At 42.6% G+C, this 24,356-nt stretch overlaps 1 protein-coding gene across 1 annotated transcript; it reads right to left on the reverse strand.

The window, feature by feature from the left end:
• Positions 1-16,863: 16,863 nt before the first annotated feature.
• Positions 16,864-18,177, reverse strand: LOC122651743 (probable transmembrane ascorbate ferrireductase 4). Its single transcript, XM_043845263.1, has 4 exons — positions 18,004-18,177; positions 17,773-17,824; positions 17,452-17,648; positions 16,864-17,178 (listed from the first exon to the last, which is right to left on the reverse strand). The coding sequence occupies exons 1-4, from the start codon at positions 18,148-18,150 to the stop codon at positions 16,864-16,866; spliced, it is 711 nt and encodes a 236-aa protein (XP_043701198.1). The 5' UTR covers positions 18,151-18,177.
• Between the last annotated feature and the right edge of the window lie 6,179 nt (positions 18,178-24,356).

Raw genomic sequence — 24,356 nt, forward strand, 5'->3', positions numbered from 1 at the left:
TAAATTTCATACTCATCACTGAATTCCTTAAACTTTTGCTCAAATTGCTTTCCATTCTCCGTGATAAGGATTCTAGGAATGTCATATCTGTATGTGACGAAATGGAGGAAGAACCTCCATACCTTCGTAGCTGAGATTAATGCTAAGGCCTCTGCCTCCACCCATTTGGTGAAGTAATCAACTGCCACTACCACAAATTGTCTATCTCCCGACGCCTTTGGGAATGGACCTAGAATGTCCATCCCCCACTGTATGAAAGGTAATGGGCTAGAGATGGAAGTGAGCTCTGTGGCCGTTTGACGCGTGATCGGTGCAAAGGTTTGGCATTTGATGCATTTGCGTACAAAACTCATTACTTACTTTCGTAGATATGGCCAAAAGTACCCTTGTCTGATGACCTTGTGAACCAATGCTATGCCCCCCAAGTGTTTTCTGTAAATGCCTGTATGGATTTCCTTAAGAACATATTCAACTTCGGATGGGCATTTTAACTAGGGCATGGCGTAGGCCTTCTTGTATAGCAGTCCTTCGATCATTGTGTATCGTGTTGCTCTCATTCTTATCTTTTTGGCTTCTTCTTTATTTATAGGGAGTGTGCCCCCTTGGAGATAGGCTATGAAGGGGTCCATTCAGCAAGGCTCAACTTCAATAGGTAGTATGTCCCCGGTTTCTTCTCTACTTGGTGCGCCGAGAATGTCTATGTACACCGTTCTACCTAGGTCTTGAAACTCCGAGGTGGCTAGCCTAGAGAGCGCATCTGCAGAGGCGTTCTGTGCTCGGGGCACCTATAATATTTGAAAGGAAGTAAACCCATCAATTATGTTGCGTACCTTTCTCAGATATTGCACTATGCACGGTTCCTTCGCTTTATATTCTCCATTCATTTGATTATGTGCACGATGATGTTCTTTATCGTCAGACTCTTTGCCAGATTCAAACTAGCAATTAGGGCCTCATACTCTGCTCTATTATTTGTGGTTTGGAACTCAAATCTTAGCGTGTACTAGACCAAGAATCCCCCTAGACTTGTCAATATTAAGCCTGTGCCACATCTATTGTTGCTGGACGAACCCTCCACATACAGAGTCCAGGATTCTGCTAACTCCCTAGCATTGTCCTATAGCATTACCTCATCATCTGGCAAAGTGCATTCGACGAAGAAGTCTGCAAGGGCCTGAGCCTTGATGGCGGTGTGGGGCTTGTATTGGATGTCAAATTCTTCAAGTTCTATCGACCATGCTATCATTTGTCCAGAATGGTCTTGTTTGGCTAGAATTTTCTTTAAAGGCTGGTTTGTTATTACCTCTATGGTATAGGCTTGAAAGTAGGGTCTTAGCTTCCGTGCGGCCATTACCATAGCATAAGCACACTTCTCGACATTGCTATATCTAGTTTCTACATCTAAGAGCACCTTACTGACATAGTAGATTGGTCTTTACACCCGGCCATCTCCTCGGATTAATACCGCGCTTACTGCTACCGTGGTAATGGCTAAATAGAGCTGAAGAGTGTCCCCTGGTTCTGGCTTGATTAAGAGGGGTGAGTTGGTTAAATGCTTTTTTAATTCTGTGAACGCTCTTTGAAATTCTTCCGTCCATTCGAAAGTTAGCCTAGTTCCTTTTGCCTGTCTCACCTGGGCTCTATTCTTCAATGCCTTAAAGAAAGGGAGGCAACGGTCTCCAGAAGCTGAGACAACCTCCCTACTACTGCCACTCTTCTTGTCAGTTCTTATAGGTCCTTGACTCTGCCCTGTGGGATCATTTCTAGTATAGCCTTGATTTTGGCCAGATTAGCCTCTATTCCCCTTTTCGAGACCATAAAACCGAGGAACTTCTGTGAGGTAACCCTAAAGGGGCACTGGGCCGGGTTCAGCTTCATTTTGGTTTCCCTCAAGACTTGGAATGCCTCCTCTAGGTCGGTGACATGATGGGCTGCCTTCAAACTTTTTACCAGCGTATCATCTACATAGACTTCCATATTGCGCCCTATTTGACCCTTAAAGATGTGGTTCACCAATCATTGATAGGTGGCTCCTACGTTTTTCAACCCAAAGGGCCTATGGGTATAACAGTATGTATCCCTTCTGGCAATGAAGGAAGTCTTCAAGATATCCAATTTATTCATTCTAATCTGATTATATCCAGAATAGGCGTCCATGAAACTTAACATTTCATGGCCGACTATCGCATCTATTAATAAATCAATATGAGGCAAAGGGTAGTAGTCTTTAGGGCATGCTTTATTCAAATCAGTGAAATTGATAAACATCCGCCATTTGCCGTTAGGCTAGGGTACCATTACAACATTGGAAAGCCATTCTAGGTAGATGGCCTCTTCTATGAACCCTACTTCTAACAGCTTGATCACCTCTTCAATCACCTTCTTGTTGGAACCAAGCGCTTGCCAATCCCCCAAAAGACACATTGTGAGGGAAGGTGCAACTTTAATTTCTTATTACACACCAGCCAGCGCGCATCGCTCCCTCTCCTGAGCTGAGATTTGAGCAAGGCATTTTGGGTCACTCCCAACAATCCCCCCCCCAAATGGATGCTCAATAACAAAACACTCATGGCACCGGGGAGACTCGAACTCACGATCACCTACTCTGATACCAATTGTAGGATTAAGCGTTTGTCAATCCCCCAAAAGACACCTTGTGAGGGAAGGTGCAACTTTAATTCCTTATTGCACAATAGCCAACGCGCATCGATCCCTCGCCCGAGCCGGGATCTGGCAAGGCATTTTGTATCACTCCCAACAATCCCCCCCAAATGCACGTCCAATAACAGAGCACCCATAGCACCAGGGAGACTCGAACTCGCAACCACTTGCTTTGATACCAATTGTAGGATTAAGCGCTTGTCAATTCTCCAAAAGACGCCTTGTGAGGGAAGGTGCAATTTTAATTCCTTATTGCACACCAGCCAGAGCGCATCGCTTTCTCGCCCGAGTCGAGATCTGGGAAGGGCATTTTGGGCCACTCCCAACAATGCCACTCCTAATAAAAGATGCCTTGAAAATAAACACTAAGGGGTTTAATATTACCTCAAACCTTAGTGAAAACTGTGCTACCTTTCAAACAGTGAAGCTTAAATGCAAATATGTATGAAGGGAGCTTAAGTGAGATTGAATGCCTTGGATTGGTGCTTGAAATCTCACTTGGGAGTGACTTGTTCTTGGAGGCTCTTGATTATGATTAATTGTATTTATTAGAAAAACAAGTGATTATTTATAAGCAAAGAGGCTTGAATTAATTTGGAATCTAGATTAGAATCGGATTCCACAAACCATATATAATCTGGTATGCTAGATGTCAATCCAGTATGCCGGATCACCTAATTTTCTTTTAAAACAAAGGAATAACGGTCAAATGAGACTTAGTAGTACACTGTTCTGGTATGCTGGATAGCCATCCGGTATGCCGAATCAAGGCAAATAGCAGACAAATAGGATCCGGTATGCTGGATCCTTATTCAGCTTATTTAACCAAGCCACTGTGACCATTTTCCTGAGATTAACAGTTGATACAGTATGCCGTTTCATGATCCGGTATGCTAGATCATAAAATTTCTGTTGACATTATTAAGTCCTTTATTGGACTTACTTGGGTCGATTCCATTGGACAAGTCCGGGCCAATTTCTTTGGTCTTAGTCCAAGTAAGAAGTATCTAAAACAACCTCCTAGGGTCACATTACATGTATGCATGCGTGAGTGTGTGCATTACATATGGACTTTAACAAATGAATTTACAACTTAGTACATTTCTAAGTTTTCACAATTCTTCAAGTCTTGAACTTCACTTCTTTACATGAGTATCTTCAAAGTGAGTTCCTCTAACTTGTATTGATCTTTGACTTCAAAAGTTGTTCTCCATTCTTCATGATTCTTTGATGTCTTGAAAGATTGGACAAGTTCAATTTTCTTGAACATCAATCTCTTGAATTGAGTGCTCCCCCTCACTTGATGCTCTGCTCTTCTCTATGCATCTTTTAGAAAAGAGTTAGTATAACTAACTTATTTATTATCATCAAAATCATAATGGGTGATGTGTGGAAATTACCCCAACAATCTCCTCCTTTTTTATGATGACAAATAAATAATATCAAGTGATATACAGAGACAATATGAAGACAATTTATATTTAAAAGATAAACTACATAACAACTTTTTCTCCCCATTTCTCTCCCCCTTTGGCATTATCAAAAAAAGGGGATAAAGAAAAATAAAACTAAATAAAATGTGGGTCCCCATTGTGTGTTGGGTCCGTCAATGTTGGTATCATACCTTTCTCTTGGTTTCCAAACCATTTGGTTACCATACCAATTTGGGTATGATTGGGGGTTCCAAGGTCTTTGGTTTTGGGGTATCTTATGTGGTCTTTTCACTTTGGGATGACTCCTCCTATTTTGACCATTGTAAGGTCTTCTAGGATGGTGAAAGGGTTGATTCATATAATGACATTCCCAAATAGTGTGTCCCTTCTTGTTGTAATTGTTGCATACAATAATTTGAGGGTAGTATGGAGTCTTCCCTTTGGGATTTGGTTTACTAAATTGAGGAGTTTTCTTTCTAGCATAACATTCCTCAATTGAGTGTCTTTTCTTTTTACAATAATTGCAGAACTTCTTCTTCACTTTCTTACTTGTTACTTTACTTGAACTTGCCTCTTTGTTTATATCATAACCTACTCCTTTCTTGTTAAAGGATGCTTTGGAGGTATTTCCAAGTAAAATATCAAAGGTCTTTTTGCCATTTGTGAAGGACTCTAAGGCTTGACACAGTTTCTCTTTTTCTTCTTCCAACATATTTACTTGAGAAGTTAAAGATGTGTTTTGGTCTTTGAGGGTGTTTGTCTCCTTTAAGAGATTTTTCTTAGTAGTAGCCAATTCTATGTTGCTTTGGTATAAATCTTCAAAAGCTTCTTCTAATTCTAAGTAGTCTTTGTCTTTTGAGGGTGAAGTAGGAGTTACCTCATTTTGAGTATCTTCTTCTTCAGTAGCCATTAAAGCAAGATATGTTTGTTCCTCTTCATCTTGTGATTCTTCATTATCTTCTTCTTCATCACTTGAGTCGAAGGTGTGTTCAGCTTTGTAGGTCTTCTTATATTTCTTCATTTTAGGACAATCTCCTCTAAAATGTCCAGGTTTTCTATATTCATAACACACAATTTCTTTTGAAGAAGAGTCAGAGTTATCCTTAGAAATATTCTTACCTTTTTTGTCTTTGAAAAATCTTCTTCTGTTGAATGAAGTTTTGCCCTTGTTCTTCAAAAATCTTGAGAATTTCTTTGACAGATAAGCAATTTCATTATCCGAAAGTTCTTCATCATCATTGCTGATGTCATTGGTCTTGAATGCGACAACTTTCTTCTTAGGTTCCTTAGGATCATCCTCCTTGGTGTCTTGCTTTAGCTCCATCTCATGTGTTTGGAGTGATCCCAACAGCTCATCTAGGCTTAGTTTGTCAATGTCTTTTGATTCCCTTATAGCTGTAGTCTTGGGTCTCCATTCTTTTGAGAGGGATCTTAAGATCTTTCGAACATTCTCACCATTGGAGTAAACTTTACCTAATCCTTTCAACGTGTTCACAATGTTAGTAAATCGAGTAAACATAGCATATATATCTTCAACATTTTTCATTTTAAATAATTCATACTCATTTACTAACATGGTAATCTTAGACTGCTTAACTTCAGAGGTACCTTCATATGTCACTACAAGCTTATCAAACATTTTCTTAGCAGAGTCACACATGCATGTCCTATTGTACTCCTTTTCTCCTAAGGCACATTGAAGATAGCTTATAGCTATATAATTAAGCTGCATCTTAGCTTTTTCAGCTGGGGTCCATTCTTCTTTGGGCTTGTCTATGGTATTTGGTCCCTTTTCAATAACTTCTCATGCGTCAATGTTATTGGTGCACACGAAGTTCTTGAAGCGATTCTTTCAATAGGAGAATCCATCATCTTCAAAGAAAGGTAGTCTAGTGATAGTGTATCCCTCAATCTTACGATTGGCAGAGGATCCCATGGTCTTAAAACTCTTTGTTGGATTAAAAATAATCGCGGTCTTGAGCTCCCACTCTAATATCAATGTGAATTCACCTAGAGGGGGGGTGAATAGGTGAAGGTTTGAGAAATAAAAAGACTATGCGAAAATTAACACAAAATATAAAGACAATCAATAATTAGAGTAAGAAGAAAAACACAAAGATTTATAGTGGTTCGGCCAATATGTGCCTACGTCCACTCCTCTCAACTTAAAGAGAATTTCACTAATAGAATCTTGAGTAAGAGCAAGAGGACTCGTACAACTACTCTTGAGAAATGAGCTAGAAGGCTCAAAAGCTACTTTTGAAATAATGAGCAAGAGGACTCATTCTCTTGATTTCGAGCAAAAGGACTCAACCAACTAATGTAAATTGAAAATAATCACTAAGGGGTTTAGTATTACCTCAAACCTTAGTGAAAACTGTGCTACCTTTCAAACAGTGAAGCGTGAATGCAAATATGTATGAAGAGAGCTTAAATGAGATTGAATGCCTTGGATTGGACCTTGAAATCTCACTTGGGAGTGACTTATTCTTGGAGGCTCTTGATTATGATTAATTGTATTTATTAGAGCCTAAAATAAGTGATTATTTATAGGCAAAGAGGCTTGAATTAATTTAGAATCTAGATTAGAATCGGATTCCACAAGCCATATATAATCCGGTAGACTGGATGTCAATCCGGAATGCCGGATCACCTAATTTTCTTTTAAAACAAAGGAATAACGGTCAAATGAGACTTAGTAGTACACTGATCCAATATGCTAGATAGCCATCCAGTATGCCGGATCAAGGCAAACAGCAGACAAATAGGATCCGGTATGTTGGATCCTTATCCAACTTACTTAACCAAGCCACTGTGACCATTTTCCTGAGATCAACAGCTGATCCGGTATGCCATTTCATTATCCAGTATGCTGGATCATAAAATTTCTGCTGACAGTATTAAGTCCTTTGTTGGACTTACTTGGGTCGATTCCATTGGACAAGTCCGGGCCAATTTCTTTGGTCTTAGTCCAAGTGAGAAGTGTCTAAAACAACCTCCTAGGGTCACACTACATGTATGCATGCGTGAGTGTGTGCATTACATATGGACTTTAACAAATGAATTTACAACTTAATACATTTCTAAGTCTTCACAATTCTTCAAGTCTTGAACTTCACTTCTTTACATGAGTATCTTTAAAGTGAGTTCCTCTAACTTGTCTTGATCTTTGACTTCAAAAGTTGTTCTCCATTCTTCATGATTCTTGGATATCTTGAAAGATTGGACAAGTTCAATTTGCTTTGAGCATCAATCTCTAGAAGTGAGTGCTCCCCCTCACTTAATGCTCTGCTCTTCCCTATGCATCTTTTAGAAAAGAGTTAGTACAACTAACTTATTTGTTATCATCAAAATCATAATGGGTGATATGTGGAATTTGCCCCAACACTTCTCTTGTTACTCTGGGGCAAAGGTCCTCTTCTTTTGGGAAACCGGCTTGGAGGTAGGGTATAAACTGAGCCTGTGTTCAACCAACTACCAATCTACTCCAGGCATGTCTGATGCCGACCATACGAATATATCAGCGTTGGCCCTCAAGAAATCCACGAGGCTGTTTGTCTACTCGCCGCTCAGGGCTGCTCCAATCTGTATGGTACGGCTCCCATCTCCTTCAATGATTTCTATGGGGACTAAATCCTCCGCTGGTTCCGTTCTTTCATACGCGGGGTTGTCCCGATCATCCTCAAGGTGAATTAGAAGCGTCTAAGGTTCCTTACCCTTGGCCCTCAAATAACCGTCGTACCATTTTTGAGAGGTTATCTGGCATCCCCTGTATTCTCCGATTCCTTGATCGGTAGGGAACTTCATCACCAGGTGGGGGGTGGAGACCACGGCTTATAGAGTGTTGAGTTCTGGTCGTCCTAGTATCCCATTGTGGGTAGAGTTCACCTTCACCACCAAAAAGTTCATCATCACCGTAGAGAGTTTGGGTTCCGTCCCTACTATCACCAATAATTTAATTGACCTCTCCACATGCACCGGGGCTCCATTGAATCCATACAAAGGAGACTCAACCCTTTTCAGCATCTCAAGTTTCAGGTGCATTTTCTCGAATGCATCATAGTACAAGATGTCAGCCGAACTTCCGTTATCCACAAGGACCCTTGACACAGTACAATTGACGATAGCCATTTTGATTACCAAAGCATCATCGTGGGGAGACTGTATGTCGAATAAATCTTCATCCGAGAACATGATCTGAGGCTCGGTCCTCCTCCTCTTATCGGACACTTCCGTTTGGAACACGTACCGAGCATGATTCTTTCTAGAGTTGGAGGATTCACCCCCCAGCCCTGGGCCCCCATATTTTGTGGTAATTTCCCTAAGTGGGGCATTCTCGGTATGCCATTTCCCCCTTCCCCGATCTTTCCTATCTGACCGAGTAGGTGACTTGGTCTTCTCCTTGGACTCCCGGGGATGATACTCTTGCCTCCTTTCATTACCAGCTTTCTTAGCAAATCGGCTTAAACGGCCCCTCTGGATGAGGGCTTCGATCTCATCCTTCAATTTCCTATAGTCCTCGGTATCGTGACCATGGTCTTGATGAAATCTACAGTATTTGCTCTTATTGCACTCGTGCACGGGTTTGACCATCGTAGTACGCCAACGTAAGGTCACCTGGTCCTTAATCTCATTCAAGATATATGCCCGGTTGTGTGTGAGGGTCGTGTAAACCGATTCTGGTCCTGCATCGTTCTTTGTAACCCAGGCCTTGTTGTCTCTCTTTCTCTTCCCCTCCTTCTGCTCTCTGCCGTGCTTCGGGCCGTTCTCCCCAACTTGTGCATCTTTCTTTTCTTGACTTTTCTTCTCGGGTTTGCCTTTTTTTCTTGCTCGGCTGCAAGAACTTCGGCCAAGTTGATGTGCTTTTCGTAGCGTGAGAAAAGTTCATACATGTCTGCCGGTTCGTCCATGATCAAGTACCTCCTTAACTCGACATCCCTGATGTCATTGTGCAGAGCCTGGAACTTCACGATCTGGTCTAAGTTTTGCATCTCCAATGCCTCCTTGTTAAATCTCGTGAGAAAGTCCTTAATAGACTCATTAGGGCACTGCTTTATAGCCAAAAGATTGGCGGTTGTCTTCTTGTGGACCCTGCTACTCATGAAGTAGGCAAGAAAAGCCCATCCAAGCCCCACGAAGTTGGTCAGGGAGCGTGGTCGAAGGTGCGAGAACCATTGTCTCGCCGCCCCCTTAAAGGTAGAAGGTAATGCTCTACACATTATTACGTCTGAGGCGGCTTGAAAGAACATCAACAACTTCAAAATTTCTAGGTGATCTTCTAGATCCGTCGTGCCTGTGTACTGCTCAATTGCAAGCATCTTGAATCCCTTCAGCAGAGGTTCTGCCCAGATCTCGTCAGTAAAGGCCAGATCAGTAGTGAAGTGGAAGTCGTGATTTAGGGCTAGGTTTTTCCCTCTCATGACCTCCTGAACTTGATCCTGTAGCTCCAAAACTTTGTCGTTTAAAACTTGTTCGACCTTGGTCATCTGGGAACCTTGGCGCTTGCTGTTCCCTTGGACTTCTTTATCCTTCCATCGAGCATTATTCGCGTTGCTGTGGTTCTCACTGTGCTCAAGGGAAGGGGTTCTTTCCCTTGCCTGCGGTGGACGTGGTGGTATCTGGATCCCTTGCAGGAAATCGCACTGCAGTTCTACCATCTGATCCATCTTGTCCTACCACTGAGCCTACAATGCATCGAGTTGTTCCACCGTTATGTACCGTGGCAGGTCTCCAGGGAGTCTTGGCTGAGACTCCTCTTACTGTGATTCATTCACCTCAAGGATTAGATCATCTGCTTCATGGTGAGAGCCTGCAGGTCCACCTAGAGCTCCTCCTGAGCGACGGCAGGAGCAGCGGCAGCAGCGGCCCTAGAAATCTTTGATTGATTCCAGGTGTTTGTCATGCTGGAATCCTCGCAGGTTTCTATTCTTCGTTCCCACGGATGGCGCCAAAGAATGTTGCACAAAGAATGATGCTCGAGAAAAGAGCCTTGAACCCTGCAACTTTCAAGCTAGCCTAGGCTAGAAAAATTATGGAGAATGAACACTACTCTTTAGTGTTTCTTGATTTCTCTATTGATCAAAGAATGAATTTACATGGGTGCAAGGACCCTTATGTATACAGGTTTCTTCCCAATCCCTTTTCTCTGATCCTCCTTGGATCCGCCAAAGGGCTTTCCTTTCTGGTTAAGTGGTCCCTCTATGCTCGGATTAGGAAACCCTTCCATAAAGGGGGATCCCCTCTCCTCAAATCTCGGGATCCCCGATCTTCTTGCACGTGAATTACGGTTATCAGCCTTCACCCACTTGGAAGTTCTCAACTGACCTTGCTGACTTGTCTTAGACCTGTATAATCATTTCATTCGTGGTCTCCTCTTTTCTGGCCGTGGGCTGGTTACTTATAATCCAAGTCATTCCACGTGTCAAGCAGGGATTGGGTAGGTAAAACGTGGTGTATCATTTGCCCCACACTCCCAATATCTGGAGTGAGGTATGGGGAGAATTATCCAATCATCACGTGCGGAGGCACCTTAGCTCGTATGCTCGGTTATCTGCAATCTTTGCTCATTTATTATGTCTTGATGGTGATCGATTTTAATGCTTGGCAGAGCCAGGCACCGATCATGATTCATTTTCCTTTTTGAATTGCCTTTCTCATTTGGATGACTTTACCCCTGAGAGTGTTTATAATCGTGCCGCCATTCGCCATTGTTTACACATGGGTCCGAAATATCTTTTGGACTTCATGCCTTTTGAGGGAAGTTGAGGGGATGTCATAAAGTTCGAATTTAAAGTTTTTGCTTTCCCGGTGTTTTTCTTGTCGATGTAGCTTACCTCATTCTCCAAACACGCGCTTTTTTCATCTTTTCCTTGTATCCTGGTCGTTCAAACAAAATTGCTAATTGGATTAGAAGCCTTGGTTCTTCTCCCCCAAGGGTATAAAGTGTTCTAACTTCCCGTGTCTTATCTTCTTCATCGTCTTCAAGTTCCCTTGCTTGAAAATCTTCAGACTTTTTGACTTCGCTCTATCTCTGAAGCTATCCCGCTCTGCGTCTCTTTTTTCTTCAACTACATTTCTTTTGCTCAACTAAGTTCCTTTTCCTTTACCTCTTTAGTTGGTTTCTTTCTCCTCTTTCTCTTTTTCTTTTTTTTTTTTTTTTTTTTTTTTTGAGAGATGATGAAATCTAAGAAAACCTTGGTTCCTGAACCCTACCGGGAGGTAGATTCCCTATTCAAAGAAGCTGAGGAGTTATACAATGGGGAAGGTGTTAGGAGAACCAGGGGGTTCCTCCTAGGTCATCTGTGGAGGGCATCACAGTTCCTAGGGCTTCTGTATTAGTCCAGCGGAGTGCATCTGGTGTTTCCGCCGGTACCTCCGGTCGTGCCTCTCCCAAGAATTCTTTGGCTTCCCGGGGGAAGAAGACTTATCATATCTGCCAACCCCAACTTGATCCTACCATAGAGAAAGGGGTGAATGAGATTCCTTCAGCGTTGTCGATGTCTGACATTATGGAGATTCGAGAAGTTTACTCGATCCTGGAGCCCGTTGACCTTAGGGCCGCCTCTCTCGAGGACAAGTTAAATACTGAGCATCCTAATGAGGTTGACCTCATCTTGGATGCCTTTGCAGCCGGGCTCCGCTATCCTTTTCCAGTATTCGTTTCTTGTCTCCTTAAGCATTACGGAATTGCCCCCAGCAAATTTGTCCCTAACTGCTGGAGATGTGTCGGAGCCTTCATAGTTAGATGTACTCGGTTAGGTGGACATCCCTCTCCTGCTTTGTTCATTAGGTGTTTCCAATTGAACTCGAACAGTGGTCACCCTGGGTGGTATTAGTTTTGTCAGCACGACATTGCTATTATGGGTAGAATCCCCACCTCTATCCATAGTTGGAAACAGAGATTCTTTTGCGCTTTATGTGGGACCCAAGTTTCCTAATACATGGGGTTTCCCGAGCACCTTTACTCGAAATAGGGTCCCAATCCTTGATGTTGAGGACCTATCCACCTAGGAAATGATGGTGAGCAACCAGGGACCTGTGGAACTGAACGCTATTGATGCTCTGGACATATCCGAGTTAGAGAGGGGTGAGCGCCCCTGGACTTCGTCTCTATTTAATGTCCTCTTCTCGCTGGTTTTCATTTTGTGTTAACCCCTTCTTTTATATTCGGTGTAGTGGAGTTCAATTTGAGTTCCCTTACCAATTTGATGGACACGGAGAATCTCCAGGTTACCGGGGATACAGTCCTCTCACCCTTGGACAAGAAGAAGAAAAGAAAGGAAGCTCCAACCGAACAGGAGAAGGATCTTCTGAAAAAAGAACTCAAGAAGAGTGTCCTTCCCTCGTCTTCTGGGAGTCACAAAAATCAGGGTCAGCATTTGAGCAAGAAGAAAGTCCCCTCCTCCTCCAACCATACTGCACGGGAGCAGAGCTCTCTCACAGTCTTTGAGGATGCCCCCTTATTAGAATTTGCCGAAAAAAATAAGGGCAAGGAGAAGGTGAGATCGGATTTGTTTGTCCCCAAGTGGTCGATGCAAATTGACCAGAAGGTGAACGGGGATGCGGTGGCTGCCGAGCATCTGGTGTTGACCTGCATTCCTCTAGCTGACTGGGATGTTCTCTAGGATATGGAAGATGATGCACTGGAAAATACCACCCTTGTGCGGGCCTATGAGGTGATGCTTTCTTCTATGAGAGATATCATGGTCTCAGTTTATCATTACTGACTTTCCCTCATTGCAAGCTTTGGCTTTTGACTCGGGTTTGGTACAGTGAAAGATAAAGATTGCCTCCGTATACAGCAAACTGGAGAAGGATTGCAGGGAGCTGAAGCAAACCTATCTTGATAGAAACGATCAGATCCATTCTCTGGTTGTGGAGATGAAATTGTTGACGGAGGGAAAGAGTGCCGCAGAGAAGGCCCATGCTGTGGCAGACAGTAGTCTGGCAGCCACTGAGAAGCGTATTGAGGATCTCAGCCTATTCAATAAAAGGGTTGAGGAAGAACTGAGTAAGGACCAGCTGGTGAAAAACCAGAAAAAGGAGATTGCAAGCTTGAAGTCCAAGTTGGGGGACTCTAGTGTCAAGGCCGTGGAGGCCTATCTTAGCTCGAATGCCAATACCAGGGAGCACCTGAAGACTGCTTCGAAGATTTTTTTGCAGGTGGCCCACTCTATCTGGGAGCAGGTGAAGGGGAAGCACCCTGATTTTGACTTTCAGAGTATACCCGAGGTGCAATATATGCTCGTCTGGTTGAAGTCAGGGCCTATGTCCCTACTTCGACTAGGGGTCAACTGGTGATTTCACTGTCGCGTCCTCCTTCCATGACTCCCCAAGTGGCAAGTACCGCGGCCGAGGGGTCCACCTCTGTGGTGGTGGCTAAGGAGACCAGGATTAGGGCTACCGAGCAAACCGAGGCAGTTTAGAAGGTTTCCATGCAAGGCACCGAGAAGGGCACCGACCCGGTGGATGGTACCTCGTCCCCATTACCTGTTGATGAAGTAGCGCCTAATTCGGACGCTTAGGATCCAAAAGATTTTGCTTTAGTTTAGGTCTTCCCCCTTTTTCTTTCTAGTTTTTGGCCACGTTCTTTTGTTTAGTCTGCAATTGTAATTCACCTTGTATATCTTTAATGAAGAACAATTATTTTCTAGACCTCCTTGTTCTATGTTCATCTTCAAAGTTATATTACCCAATCATGACCTTCGTGTTTTGCCTATAGGGTTGTTCCTTCATGTCTGGTATCCCACAACCTGACGCTATGGAGTGAGAGAAGGAATTGCAAGCTCGGATAACGATGTATGCGAATGCAAATGCTACCCTGCGGAGGCTCAACTCTCGCCTTGAGAATGAACTAGATTACTATAAGTCAGTTGAAAGTTGGGAGAAGGATTTGCTGGAAAGATTGGACTTTGCTCGGGATATTATAGATAATGTTGCTGACCATCTCTGGGCGGAGGCATATGCTGCGGCGAACCTCACCATCAAATATCTCATAAAGTCGGTGGTCTTCCAGTGCTTTTGCGAAGATAAGGCTTTAGAGGGGGCCCAGCGCCTATATAATAAAGTAAAGAAAGCTTCCCCCCACTTTAAGTGGGAGAAGATCAACTTGGGGTTTGATCCAAGAATTCTTGTGCAGGAGGTGTGGTTGGACCCATCTTTTATCTCGATACCCTTCTTTCCTCCTCCCAAGAATGTTCCAGGACCACTGCTCCCCAATCCTCAGCGTCCCAAGCACATGTACTTGTAACTGATTCATTGTATCTGGCCAGGCAGTAATAATTGGCATACTTTATTTATGGAATTTTTATCCCTTTGATGCTTGGTACTTGTCTGACTCATAATGCTTAGTTCTCCACCTTAGTTAGGTGGAAATCATTTTTTCTTCCGGTGCTTGTCCCCCTTTTTGTTTTTTGCCGACAGTCACCTTTATGGTCAGGAGATCTTTTAGATGATCCTATTTGTAATTTCCAATGCAAAACATTTATTGCCTGAGCCCCTGTTAACGCTTCGTTTACTACGCCATTAATGAGACTTAAGTAGAAGCTGAACTGTTGCCTCCCTTCTTAAACCTTCTCGTAGTTTTTGAAAAGCGTAGGTGTAATGGGGATGATCATGCTACCACAAAGAGGATTTTGAGGGGGCTGTTTCCTGCCTTCCCTAACCTCCTCAGAGTTCGAGGATGGGAGATTTTGCACAAGCAGTGCGCTGGAGAACCTAAACCGGCGTCTTCCTTGTCATCTTCAACCTCCTTGTCTCTAGCAGGGTTAGGAGGCCGCCCATGGGATTCATTCTGTCCTCAGAGGAGCTCAAAGATGTTGGTATGGTGATTCCCATTTGGCGAAGCAGTCCCCCAAGGCTTCTTAGGGTCGCTTTGGGTCACGGGATATTGCATCATGAATGTCGGGGTTTATCATAATCGGCCTGGCATTCTTGTTATAGCTACACCTATCTCACGCTTTTTGGCCCCTGCCCCCCTCATCCCCCAGATCTCCTCTCTGACGAGTCAAGTCGACGCTCTGCGTACTTGTGGTTTAGGCGCACCTCGCTCTTGTTTCATTTTCGTTGCATGGGAGAAGCATTCATCTGCAGTCGAGCACACTCTATATCTTGTACATCTTATTTGTAAAAATAATCATGTATTTGTTGTACACCTCGGTATTTATCAATAAAGAACTTTCTGCTACTTAACTTGTCGCTTTTGTTTTTCTTTTACTTTTGTTCTTCTTGTCGTAACTTCTCGGCGTGGTCGGCCGATCATGTCATCCATACTAGTGATACTCTCCAGCTTATGGTCAGCACACCTGTTAACTTTGAAGCGCCACAATGGTGCAACTTGCAACTGTGGTCGGAAGGTCACTGATTGTTTTTGTGGTGCGCCACTATAGTGCAACTCACCATTATGGTCGGATGACCATGGATTATTTTTGTGGAAGCCACTATGATGCAACTCATCATTATGGTCGAATGACCATAGATTATTTTTGTGGAACGCCACTATAGTGCAACTCACCATTATAGTCGAATGACCATGGATTATTTTTGTGAAACGCCACTATGGTGCAACTCACCATTATGATCGGATGATCATGGATTATTTTTGTGAAACCCCACTATGGTGCAACTCACCATTATGGTCGAATGACCATGGATTATTTTTGTGGAATGCCACCATGGTGCAACTCACCATCATGGTCGAATGACCATGGATTATTTTTGTGGAACGCCACCATGGTGCAACTCACCATTATGGTCGGATGACCATGGATTATTTTGCACATTATCAATAATAAATTGTAAGATTTGCTTATAAAAATGAATCATTGCTCCCCAAAAACGACGAATAAATATTGATGCCTTTATTGATCATAGTAATACTACTGTGTCTTTTGTTGTTCTAAGCTGGTGGGCTATCTCTCCGTGTAGTGTGCCCTTGCCAATGCTTGGAACGATCATGCTACTACAGAGAGAATGAGAGTTTTGAGGGGACTGTTTTCTGCCTTCCCTAACCTTCTTGGAGTTCTAGGATGGAAGATTTTGCACAAGCAATGCGCTGGAGGACCTAAACCGATGACAAACTATTTATCTAAGGAAACTGCAAAACTCAGGATGTTTATCTATGTTTGATAAGATTTAAATTAGTTATACAATAACGATTACAATTATATTTTTCATTAATTAAATTCACTTCTCTTCATTTCTATTAGGCCAAAGATTTTATACACCGTCGTGCATGCTTGTACTGTCGTGTCCCCTCTCACAAAAAGTAAGAAAAGTCATAAACCCTCCACCAATATTTAATGCTTCGAAACTTCCACCCTCTCACATGCACGGTTTACACAGCTGTGTATGAAAAGTTCCCCCTTTCTGTTAAAAGAGACGGTAGTAGCCTAGTCTATTAATGATTTGATATCTCTCAGCAATGGCCAACCATTATCTTCAGATGTGAGACTAAAATATGTTATTTACCAAAAAAAAAAAAAGAGACTACAATATGTTGTCTTTAACTGAGTGTTGTTGATAAGGAGGATAAGTTGGGCTTGCCACGGGGCCAGGGCCCATAAGGTGGACCCCATTACTTTTAAGGCTTCCATGGTAGAGTGACTCAGAAAATATAAATATAATTGTTTGCCCCACTCAGAAAATATAATTAGATAGGAGAGATAAGTGGGATAATGAAGCTGATCATGAAGAAATCAGAACAAACTCTACTCTACAAACAGGAAACCAGAGAAGGGTACTCTTCCCAGTCCTCCATCATCCATTTAATTCAAAAGATTTGCAAAATTTGCCTTCTAGAGCGAGTTTGATGCTTAGGAGACAATGCAGCCAATATTACAATGCCACTAAGTAAAGCCAACCCAAGTCCTAAACTATTCACCACCATGGACTCGGCGGAACGTTTCAATACATTCCTCTTCGTTTGTAAGAGAGTCAGCTTCTCTAGAAGGCCTGTCTCGGCTGTTGCCACGGCCAACCCATAAGTGTAAAGACCCAGAAACACATGATGCCATGGCAGGACCCTTGTAAGCCTTGTTCTTCGAACTTCCCCTCTTTGCCGAAAGCTCAAGAACCCCATCAACCACTGTAAAGTGCAAAGGAGAAACATAATATATAAATATCACTTGTCCCCTTGTCCCCCCTTCCCTAATCATAATTCATAACTATTATTCTTCTACATTTCTACTAATAATGCTGCTGGGTTAATGATGGATTCAAATTTCAAATCCAATTAAGGGTTCAGGAAGGATAATGCCGACACCAAAATAGTTGCTTCGTTATTATTTCAAGAGATGAAAGAGAATGGAGCAAGAAAATTTCAGAGAAAGAAAGGGGAAAAAAGAGAAGAAGTACCAACCTGAGCTCCAAACAGGAAGACAGTGATCAAACCCATCCAGGAATGCAGACTGTAGAAATTGGCAACAATCCCATTCTGGCGATGAAACTTAGTCCAAATTCCGAAGAGCCCAGAAGCCAGAGCCACTCCTTGCATGCTCAGATGTACCGATTTCTTCAAATTTCTTGAACCCGGAAGCGACCGATGCACCAGAATAGCTGAAACATTTTAAAGCAGTAACAAGTAACAAAAAAAATCAAAATCCACCTCACCCCTTTTGTTTTTCCCTTTTTATTTTCCAAAAACCATTGGTGGATCTTGTCTCTGGCTTTGATTTACTACCTTCTCCACTGATGATTATGAAACCGATCACCATTAACAGCGGATGTAGGACCTGTAATCGCAAGCCAAATCCCATATTCAGCTCGGGAAAAACCCACCAAAAGAATTAAACACCAGTTTTTTTTTAAATTTTTTAATTACTAAAAAGGGTTTTACTTGAATAAATAATGAAAAGAAACCGGATGATCCAATGGATGAGTGGACTGAGAGTACTGCTACTAATCTACTTACAGCGTAGAGGAAATCTTCATGAGAGGAAGAAAGAGGAAGAAAGCTCGTCTGGAAGACAAGTGCCCAAGTGAGCACTAGGCCTGCAACTACAAATCCCGAGATTCTCGCAAACATAATGAGAGCAAACAGCGAAGGCAATGTAGGCATTGCTGTGAGGTGTGCAGTAGAGAGAGAGAGAGAGTTGGTGAAGATGAAGATCTGAACTCTGAAGTTCTGATTGTAGAAAGATGCCAGAAACAAAGGGCACCGAAGCGAGTGGTATTCTTTTTTTGTTAAGTACCGAGGCGAGTAGTATAGACTGTAGAGGGAGGTAAGCAGAAATAATTATTTAAAAAGAAAATGATATACTACTACCGGTACTACAAGTTAAGTTAGTAAAGGAGTCCCAATCATTGTCTATTCTCATCACAAGGATCATCCATATCCAAAGACGGTGTCTGATTAACTTCCACTGCACCGTTTAAAAAGAGAGAGAAAAAGATGTAGAAGAAATGTAAGCAGCATGGAGTCTATGTGCTATGGAGAGTAGAACTTAAATTTATTTATTTTTTGTTTTTTTGTAAGGTGTAGAATTGTAGAACTTTAATTGGATCTTTCTAACGTGCACGGGGGGTAGGGGAGTTTTTTGCACGACCAGATCTTCGTTTGTTCCTCGGATTTGGGTTGCGCAAAGTAATCTGTGCCGTTCTTTCGCCGGTTCGTCTAGTGAAATTTCTGTCGGTGGCTACGAAAACTGTATTTCACTTTTTTTTTTTTTTTTTTTTTTAATCTTTTGAAAAAGCCAAAACTATAATTAAAATTTGGGAGAGCGCTCTTTGTGGGAGTGCGCAGGGGCCACACGCACATGACAGCCACACATTGGTATCTTGAGGGCGGAATTTTCGCCCAACAACGGGGTGGTCATTTCGCTCCTCCCAGCGAGAACATTTTCCCATAACATTTACAGAAGGGGAATAGAATGCTACCTTGTGCTTGGTCACTGCGCCTAGACACAGGTGGGTCTAAAATATCCATCCACTCCACACCCATGGAAAGACAAAAATCTTGTCTATATGGTCGTGTAGCACCTACACAGACAGAGAGACAGTTATGTAGCTCTACATGGATTGGGAAAGAAACCTATGGCGTCACAAAAAGCAGAGGGACCCAACAAGTTCCAAAGGGGACCTTACTATGGGATGACACCGACACAGTTCGAAAGGCTGGAACCAGCTCAGCTATTTAAACAGCTCAACCAGCCCACTCTACTCAGTCGACAGCTGCATCACAGTCAGTTACATCGACAGCCCGTTGCAATTTATGAGACCGGATGCCCCTTACCCTCTACCTCTGAGAGCACAGTAGTCTCAACCTGCGGGTCGTGCCCTACACCCTCATCAAGGCAACCGAGTAAGGCAAGTATTCGTAGTGACCAATGTTGAGGAAGAGAGTGCATCGGGTTTCGTGACACATATACTACTTACCTCACCAATGATTTATTTCGTGCCTGCATTGTATTCCCATGCATGCATAGCATGAAGTTTAATTGGATTCATGTGTCAGGTACTCTGCATATTTCTCTTGTACCCATGCATGTGTTATTTGACTCTGGAACATCACATTCGTTCATATCTCCCTCATTCACTAAGAAAATGGGCGTCCCTCTGAAGAAGCTAGCCCAAGACTTAGCAGTTAATACCCCAACTAGAGTTATTGTGATATTGGAGATTGTATATGAATCTTATCTAATACAAGTCTATGGTCGTGACACATTAGCACATCTTATTGAGCTCGACATGACCGACTTTGACGTCATATTGGGAATGGATTGGTTATTGGTTTACATGGCGAATATGTTGTACGTAGAGAGATAGATAGTGTTTCAACCCGGAGGAGAAGAAGAATTCATCTTCACCGATCATAAGGTGAAGAGGTCAAAGAAGTAGATCATATCTATTCTTCAGGCGAAGAAGTTGATGGATCAAGGTAGTCAATGTTATCTAGCCTCTGTGATGGACACTGAAGCCAAAGTGAGGCCGCTGACAAAGTTGGAAGTAGTAAGGACTTCTCGAACGTATTTTCGGTTGATTTGACGATGTTGCCACCCGATTGGGAAACAGAGTTTGTGATTGACCTACTTCCAGGGGCAGCACCTATATCAAAGGCACCTTACAAGATGGCGCTAACAGAATTAAAGGAGTTGCAGACCCAGTTGCAAGATTTATTGAACAAGGGTTTTATCTGGCTCAATGTGTCTCCCTGGGGAGCACCGGTCCTCTTTGTTAAGAAGGACGGCAGTATGAGAATGTGTATTGACTACCAAGAGATTAATAAGCTAATCATCAAGAACCGATACTCACTGTTAAGAATAGATGATTTATTCGACCAGTTGTAAGGTGCAAAGGTCTTCTCCAAAATTGATTTGAGACCAGGCTACCATCAGCTCAAGATCAAAGAGAGTGATGTAAATAAAATGGCTTTCGGATCTCATTATGGACACTGTGAGTTATTGGTTGTGTCTTGTGGGCTAACCAATGCCCCAACCACATTTATGGAATTGATGAACAGAGTGTTCCAGGATATATTAGACAAGTTTGTCATCGTCTTCATTGATGACATTTTGATCTACTCCAAAAGTGAAGAAGAGCATATTAAACATCTGAGAATAGTATTGCAAAGACTGAGAGAAAAGAAATTGTACGTCAAATTCAGCAAGTGCAAGTTTTGGCTCCCTCAAGTGGCTTTTTTGGGACACGTAGTTTTAGAAAGAGGTATTGAAGTAGTCCCTGTCAAGGTGAAAGAAGTGTTAAAATGGGAAGCACCAAAGAATGTTGGCGAGATCAATAGTTTTCTAGGATTGGTAGGATACTATAAAAGATTTATTGAGAACTTCTCACGCATTTCAGCCCTAATGACCCGGTTAACTAGAAAGGGTGTTAAATTTGAGTGGTCTATTGAGTGAGAGAAGAGCTTCCAGGAGCTAAAGCAGAAATTGAGAACAACCCTAGTTTTGACTCTCCCGTCTGACATAGGGGGAATTATTGTTTATAGTGATGCATCCAAGTTGGGACTTGACTGTGTATTGATGCATAATGACAATATAGTCTCCTATGCCTCTAAGCAGCAAAAGGACTACGAAAAGTACTACCCCACCCATGACCTTGAATTGGCGGCGGTAGTATTTGCTTTGAAAATTTGGCGTCACTACTTGTATGGCGAAAAGAGTGAGATATACAATGATCACAAAAGCCTAAAGTATTAATTTACTCGGAAGGAATTGAAGATGAGGTAGAGAAGGTGGTTGGAACTCATGGTTGGTCAAAATGTCATAGACACCCCCTACTTTATGATTTTATTTCAATTTAATCCACTCCGTTAGGTTTCTGCAGTTAAGTGGCTGTTAACTTTTTTTAAATGATGAAATTACCCTCAGCACAATGTGAACTATCCATAATACCCTTTAACTTTTTATCTACCTCACGGTCTCTCTGAACATTCGTGGATGATGGGTTGGGGAATGCTAGTGAGGAAATACCTCCTGATCTTTCTGCAATGGAAAGGGGACCATCAACCATTGTTTCAATCTCTTTCTCTTTTTCTTCAAACCTCCCAGTCCTTGGTCCTCTCTATTATTTATATGAATTTTTGTTTCCGTTTGTCGTTTTTAGAACGAAACACACAAATCACAACTACCACCACCGCCGCCTCTCTCTCTCTCTCGGTGTGATAGCTGAGAGACAGAGAGAGATATGGTGGGTTTGAGGATTCTACTTGAAGCCCAGAAGAAGAACATTAACAGAGATCCACAAATCATCAATAAAGTTACCATGATCAAAATTTCCTTTAATTCACCTATTAATTCATCTCTATATTCTTCATAAACTCTTCCAGCCATCACTTTTCTTGACTTGTGTTTTCTCTATAAGCAGAGAATCTTGCCTGACAAAGACATCTACATGTACAAGTGAGTTAATTCCATCAATTCTTTGCAGTTTCTTCTCTCTCTCTCTGAAATATTGATGGGCTTCTTTCAAATTAAACCTAGATTCATTATTCTGTGTTTATCTCAACTTTATATAAATTCAAATATACTGGGTTTTGTTTCATTTTGTAATTTCTCCTTCATGGGTTGTTTTTACTATTGATCGATGGTAGATGTTAGTGGGTTTCTCTTAGATCTTCTTGATCTCGTTCATTTTGGTTACGATCTTATTGATTCTATCTTCTCTGGGTCATTTTTTCCAGTAGGAGTTCAATCGGATCAGACAAATACACGTTCTGTCCGAGTTTCCCCCTTCGTTCCTTCTTCAATCGCTTGACATGGAAGAAACGGTCTTCTTTTTTAAGGATTCGATCGAAGTCTATCTTGTTGGTGATTGGTAACCTCCGTCGCTTATCCAATGATGATCTTGAAACCTTACGGTGGATTAGCGATACAGAGATATGATATGGAGAGATTCTGATCCTTTGTCACTAATTGCAGTTTCCTGAAAGCAACCATCTGCTGATGCACCCACCGGTGATGCTCCGGTCGATGCGCCGAGAACCAGTAATGCTCCGGCAAAGTCTCCACCTACATCGGTTGCCGACTCACCGAATGCTGATTCGCCTTCTGAGTCATGGAGATGAGAGGAGCGATGAGGGGCTGCCGGCAGTGAGAGAGGGAGGCGTGAGATTGAAAATGCCAGTCGAGTTAGGGTTTTGGGGAGGGGGATAGATTGTTGGAATAGGGAAGAAGAGGGAAGGTTGATATTTTAGGGTTAAAATGGACATTTCAACTTTGGGGTTAAAATGAATATTTTATCTTGTTTTTTTTAAATAACTAAGGGGTAAAATGGATATTTCACCTTTGGGTACTAAGTGTGCTTAACATCAGGGGGAAGGTTGCCATTTTGACCAAGTTTGGTAAGTCCATGATATTTTGAATACTTAGAGGGGGTGTCTGTGAAATTTTCCCTATAATAAAATGAAATGGAGTCGCCACCTAGGGTTAGGGCCTAGGACCCATTGGTGTAACCCTAGAAGGGCTATGAGACTTCAGTTGGTCTGGTCAGAGATTTGGGGTAAGTGGTTAGGTTACGAGAGTGGAAATGTGTTAGGCACCCACCTCGCCCGGATGAATCGGTCTTTCTACTAGATGCCTTGTTTTCGAATATTCTCCCTTAATGAATGTCCTATTCCTACATGTATGGCTAAATAATGATGCACAAACTATTTAATTAAATTAAACTATGTTATACTAACTACTGTACACTACATGAGAGTACTTGAAAAGACTACATCGTACTAAAATTAAAAATTAACGAAAGAAATGTATACCTGTCTACTTTAAATAAATACAATTATGCAAAACGGACGTCGTGCCCCAGCTCATTTGGAAGCAAAAGATTGGCTTTGTCCCTTTTGTCAAACAGAGTAACGGCTTGCGAGTGTCAAATCTTACAATCTCGGATAGAATAACGACGTTCCAAGGCTTTGGAAACTAAGGCCGGACAAAGTGGCTGTGCCACCGGAGGTTTCCCAGATTTGGGCAAGAAAGAGTCGAAGAAGTCGGACTCGGATAGCCCGAACCTCGGACAGACGGGCGAGATTCGAAGGCTCGAAATTAGATTGGGGAAGAGCTCCGAAATAAGAAAAACAAGGAAAAATTGGAAAATTGGAGCTCTGGGGGTGCCCCCTCTCCCACAAACTTCGATCGTTCAAATGAGGGGGTTGACCTCCTTTTTATAGGCAAATTTTGGGTTCGATGGCGCTGTGAAAAACATGCGGGGCCGCATGGCTGGGCCACGGTAGAGAAAAAATAGAGAAAAAAATAGATTTTGGGCGTGCACAGTAGGGCCACGGGTGTACGGCGTCGCGCTGCAGGCCTCAACGAGGCACCACACAGTAGGGCCGTGCAGTGCCAGGCACTGCCTTACGAGGCTGCAACCGTGACGCTGCCTCGTGGGGGGTTGCATAGGCAGTCTGGGGGTATCTGGGGGTTGTGCACATGATTGTACGCTTAGCGGGACGAGTAGGGATGTTTTTCGATATAATGTTGGTTTTCAAGGACATTGCCAGTCTTCTACGTCTGATCGTTGTCATCGCTGGGGGGTTGATAAAATTCAACGTCTACACAACCATCACTGGTGGATAAGATCAAAGAAGCCCAACCTACCGATGTAGCGTTACATAAATTGATAGATGTGTTCGGGAGGAGAAACAACAAGATCCGGACTTTACTTTGGTAGAGGACGACTTCCTTCGATTCAGAGGCAGATTATGTGTACCCAGTGATGATCAACAGAGGAGATAAGTACTGAGTGAAGCAGATTGTTCACCATACTCTGTACATCCCGGTAGCACCAAGATGTACAAAAACTTGAAGAGGAATT

Source organism: Telopea speciosissima, chromosome 1 (genome assembly GCF_018873765.1).
Source record: "Telopea speciosissima isolate NSW1024214 ecotype Mountain lineage chromosome 1, Tspe_v1, whole genome shotgun sequence".
Classification (NCBI taxonomy): domain Eukaryota; kingdom Viridiplantae; phylum Streptophyta; class Magnoliopsida; order Proteales; family Proteaceae; genus Telopea; species Telopea speciosissima.

Excerpts from the sequence above, each read along its gene's own strand:
- LOC122651743 (XM_043845263.1), bottom strand. The coding sequence starts at position 18,150 with ATGCCTACATTGCCTTCGCTGTTTGCTCTCATTATGTTTGCGAGAATC. Across the intron at positions 17,649-17,772 it reads CATAATCATCAGTGGAGAAG|CTATTCTGGTGCATCGGTCG; the intron begins GTAGTAAATCAA and ends AAAATGTTTCAG. Across the intron at positions 17,179-17,451 it reads TCTTCCTGTTTGGAGCTCAG|TGGTTGATGGGGTTCTTGAG; the intron begins GTTGGTACTTCT and ends TGCACTTTACAG.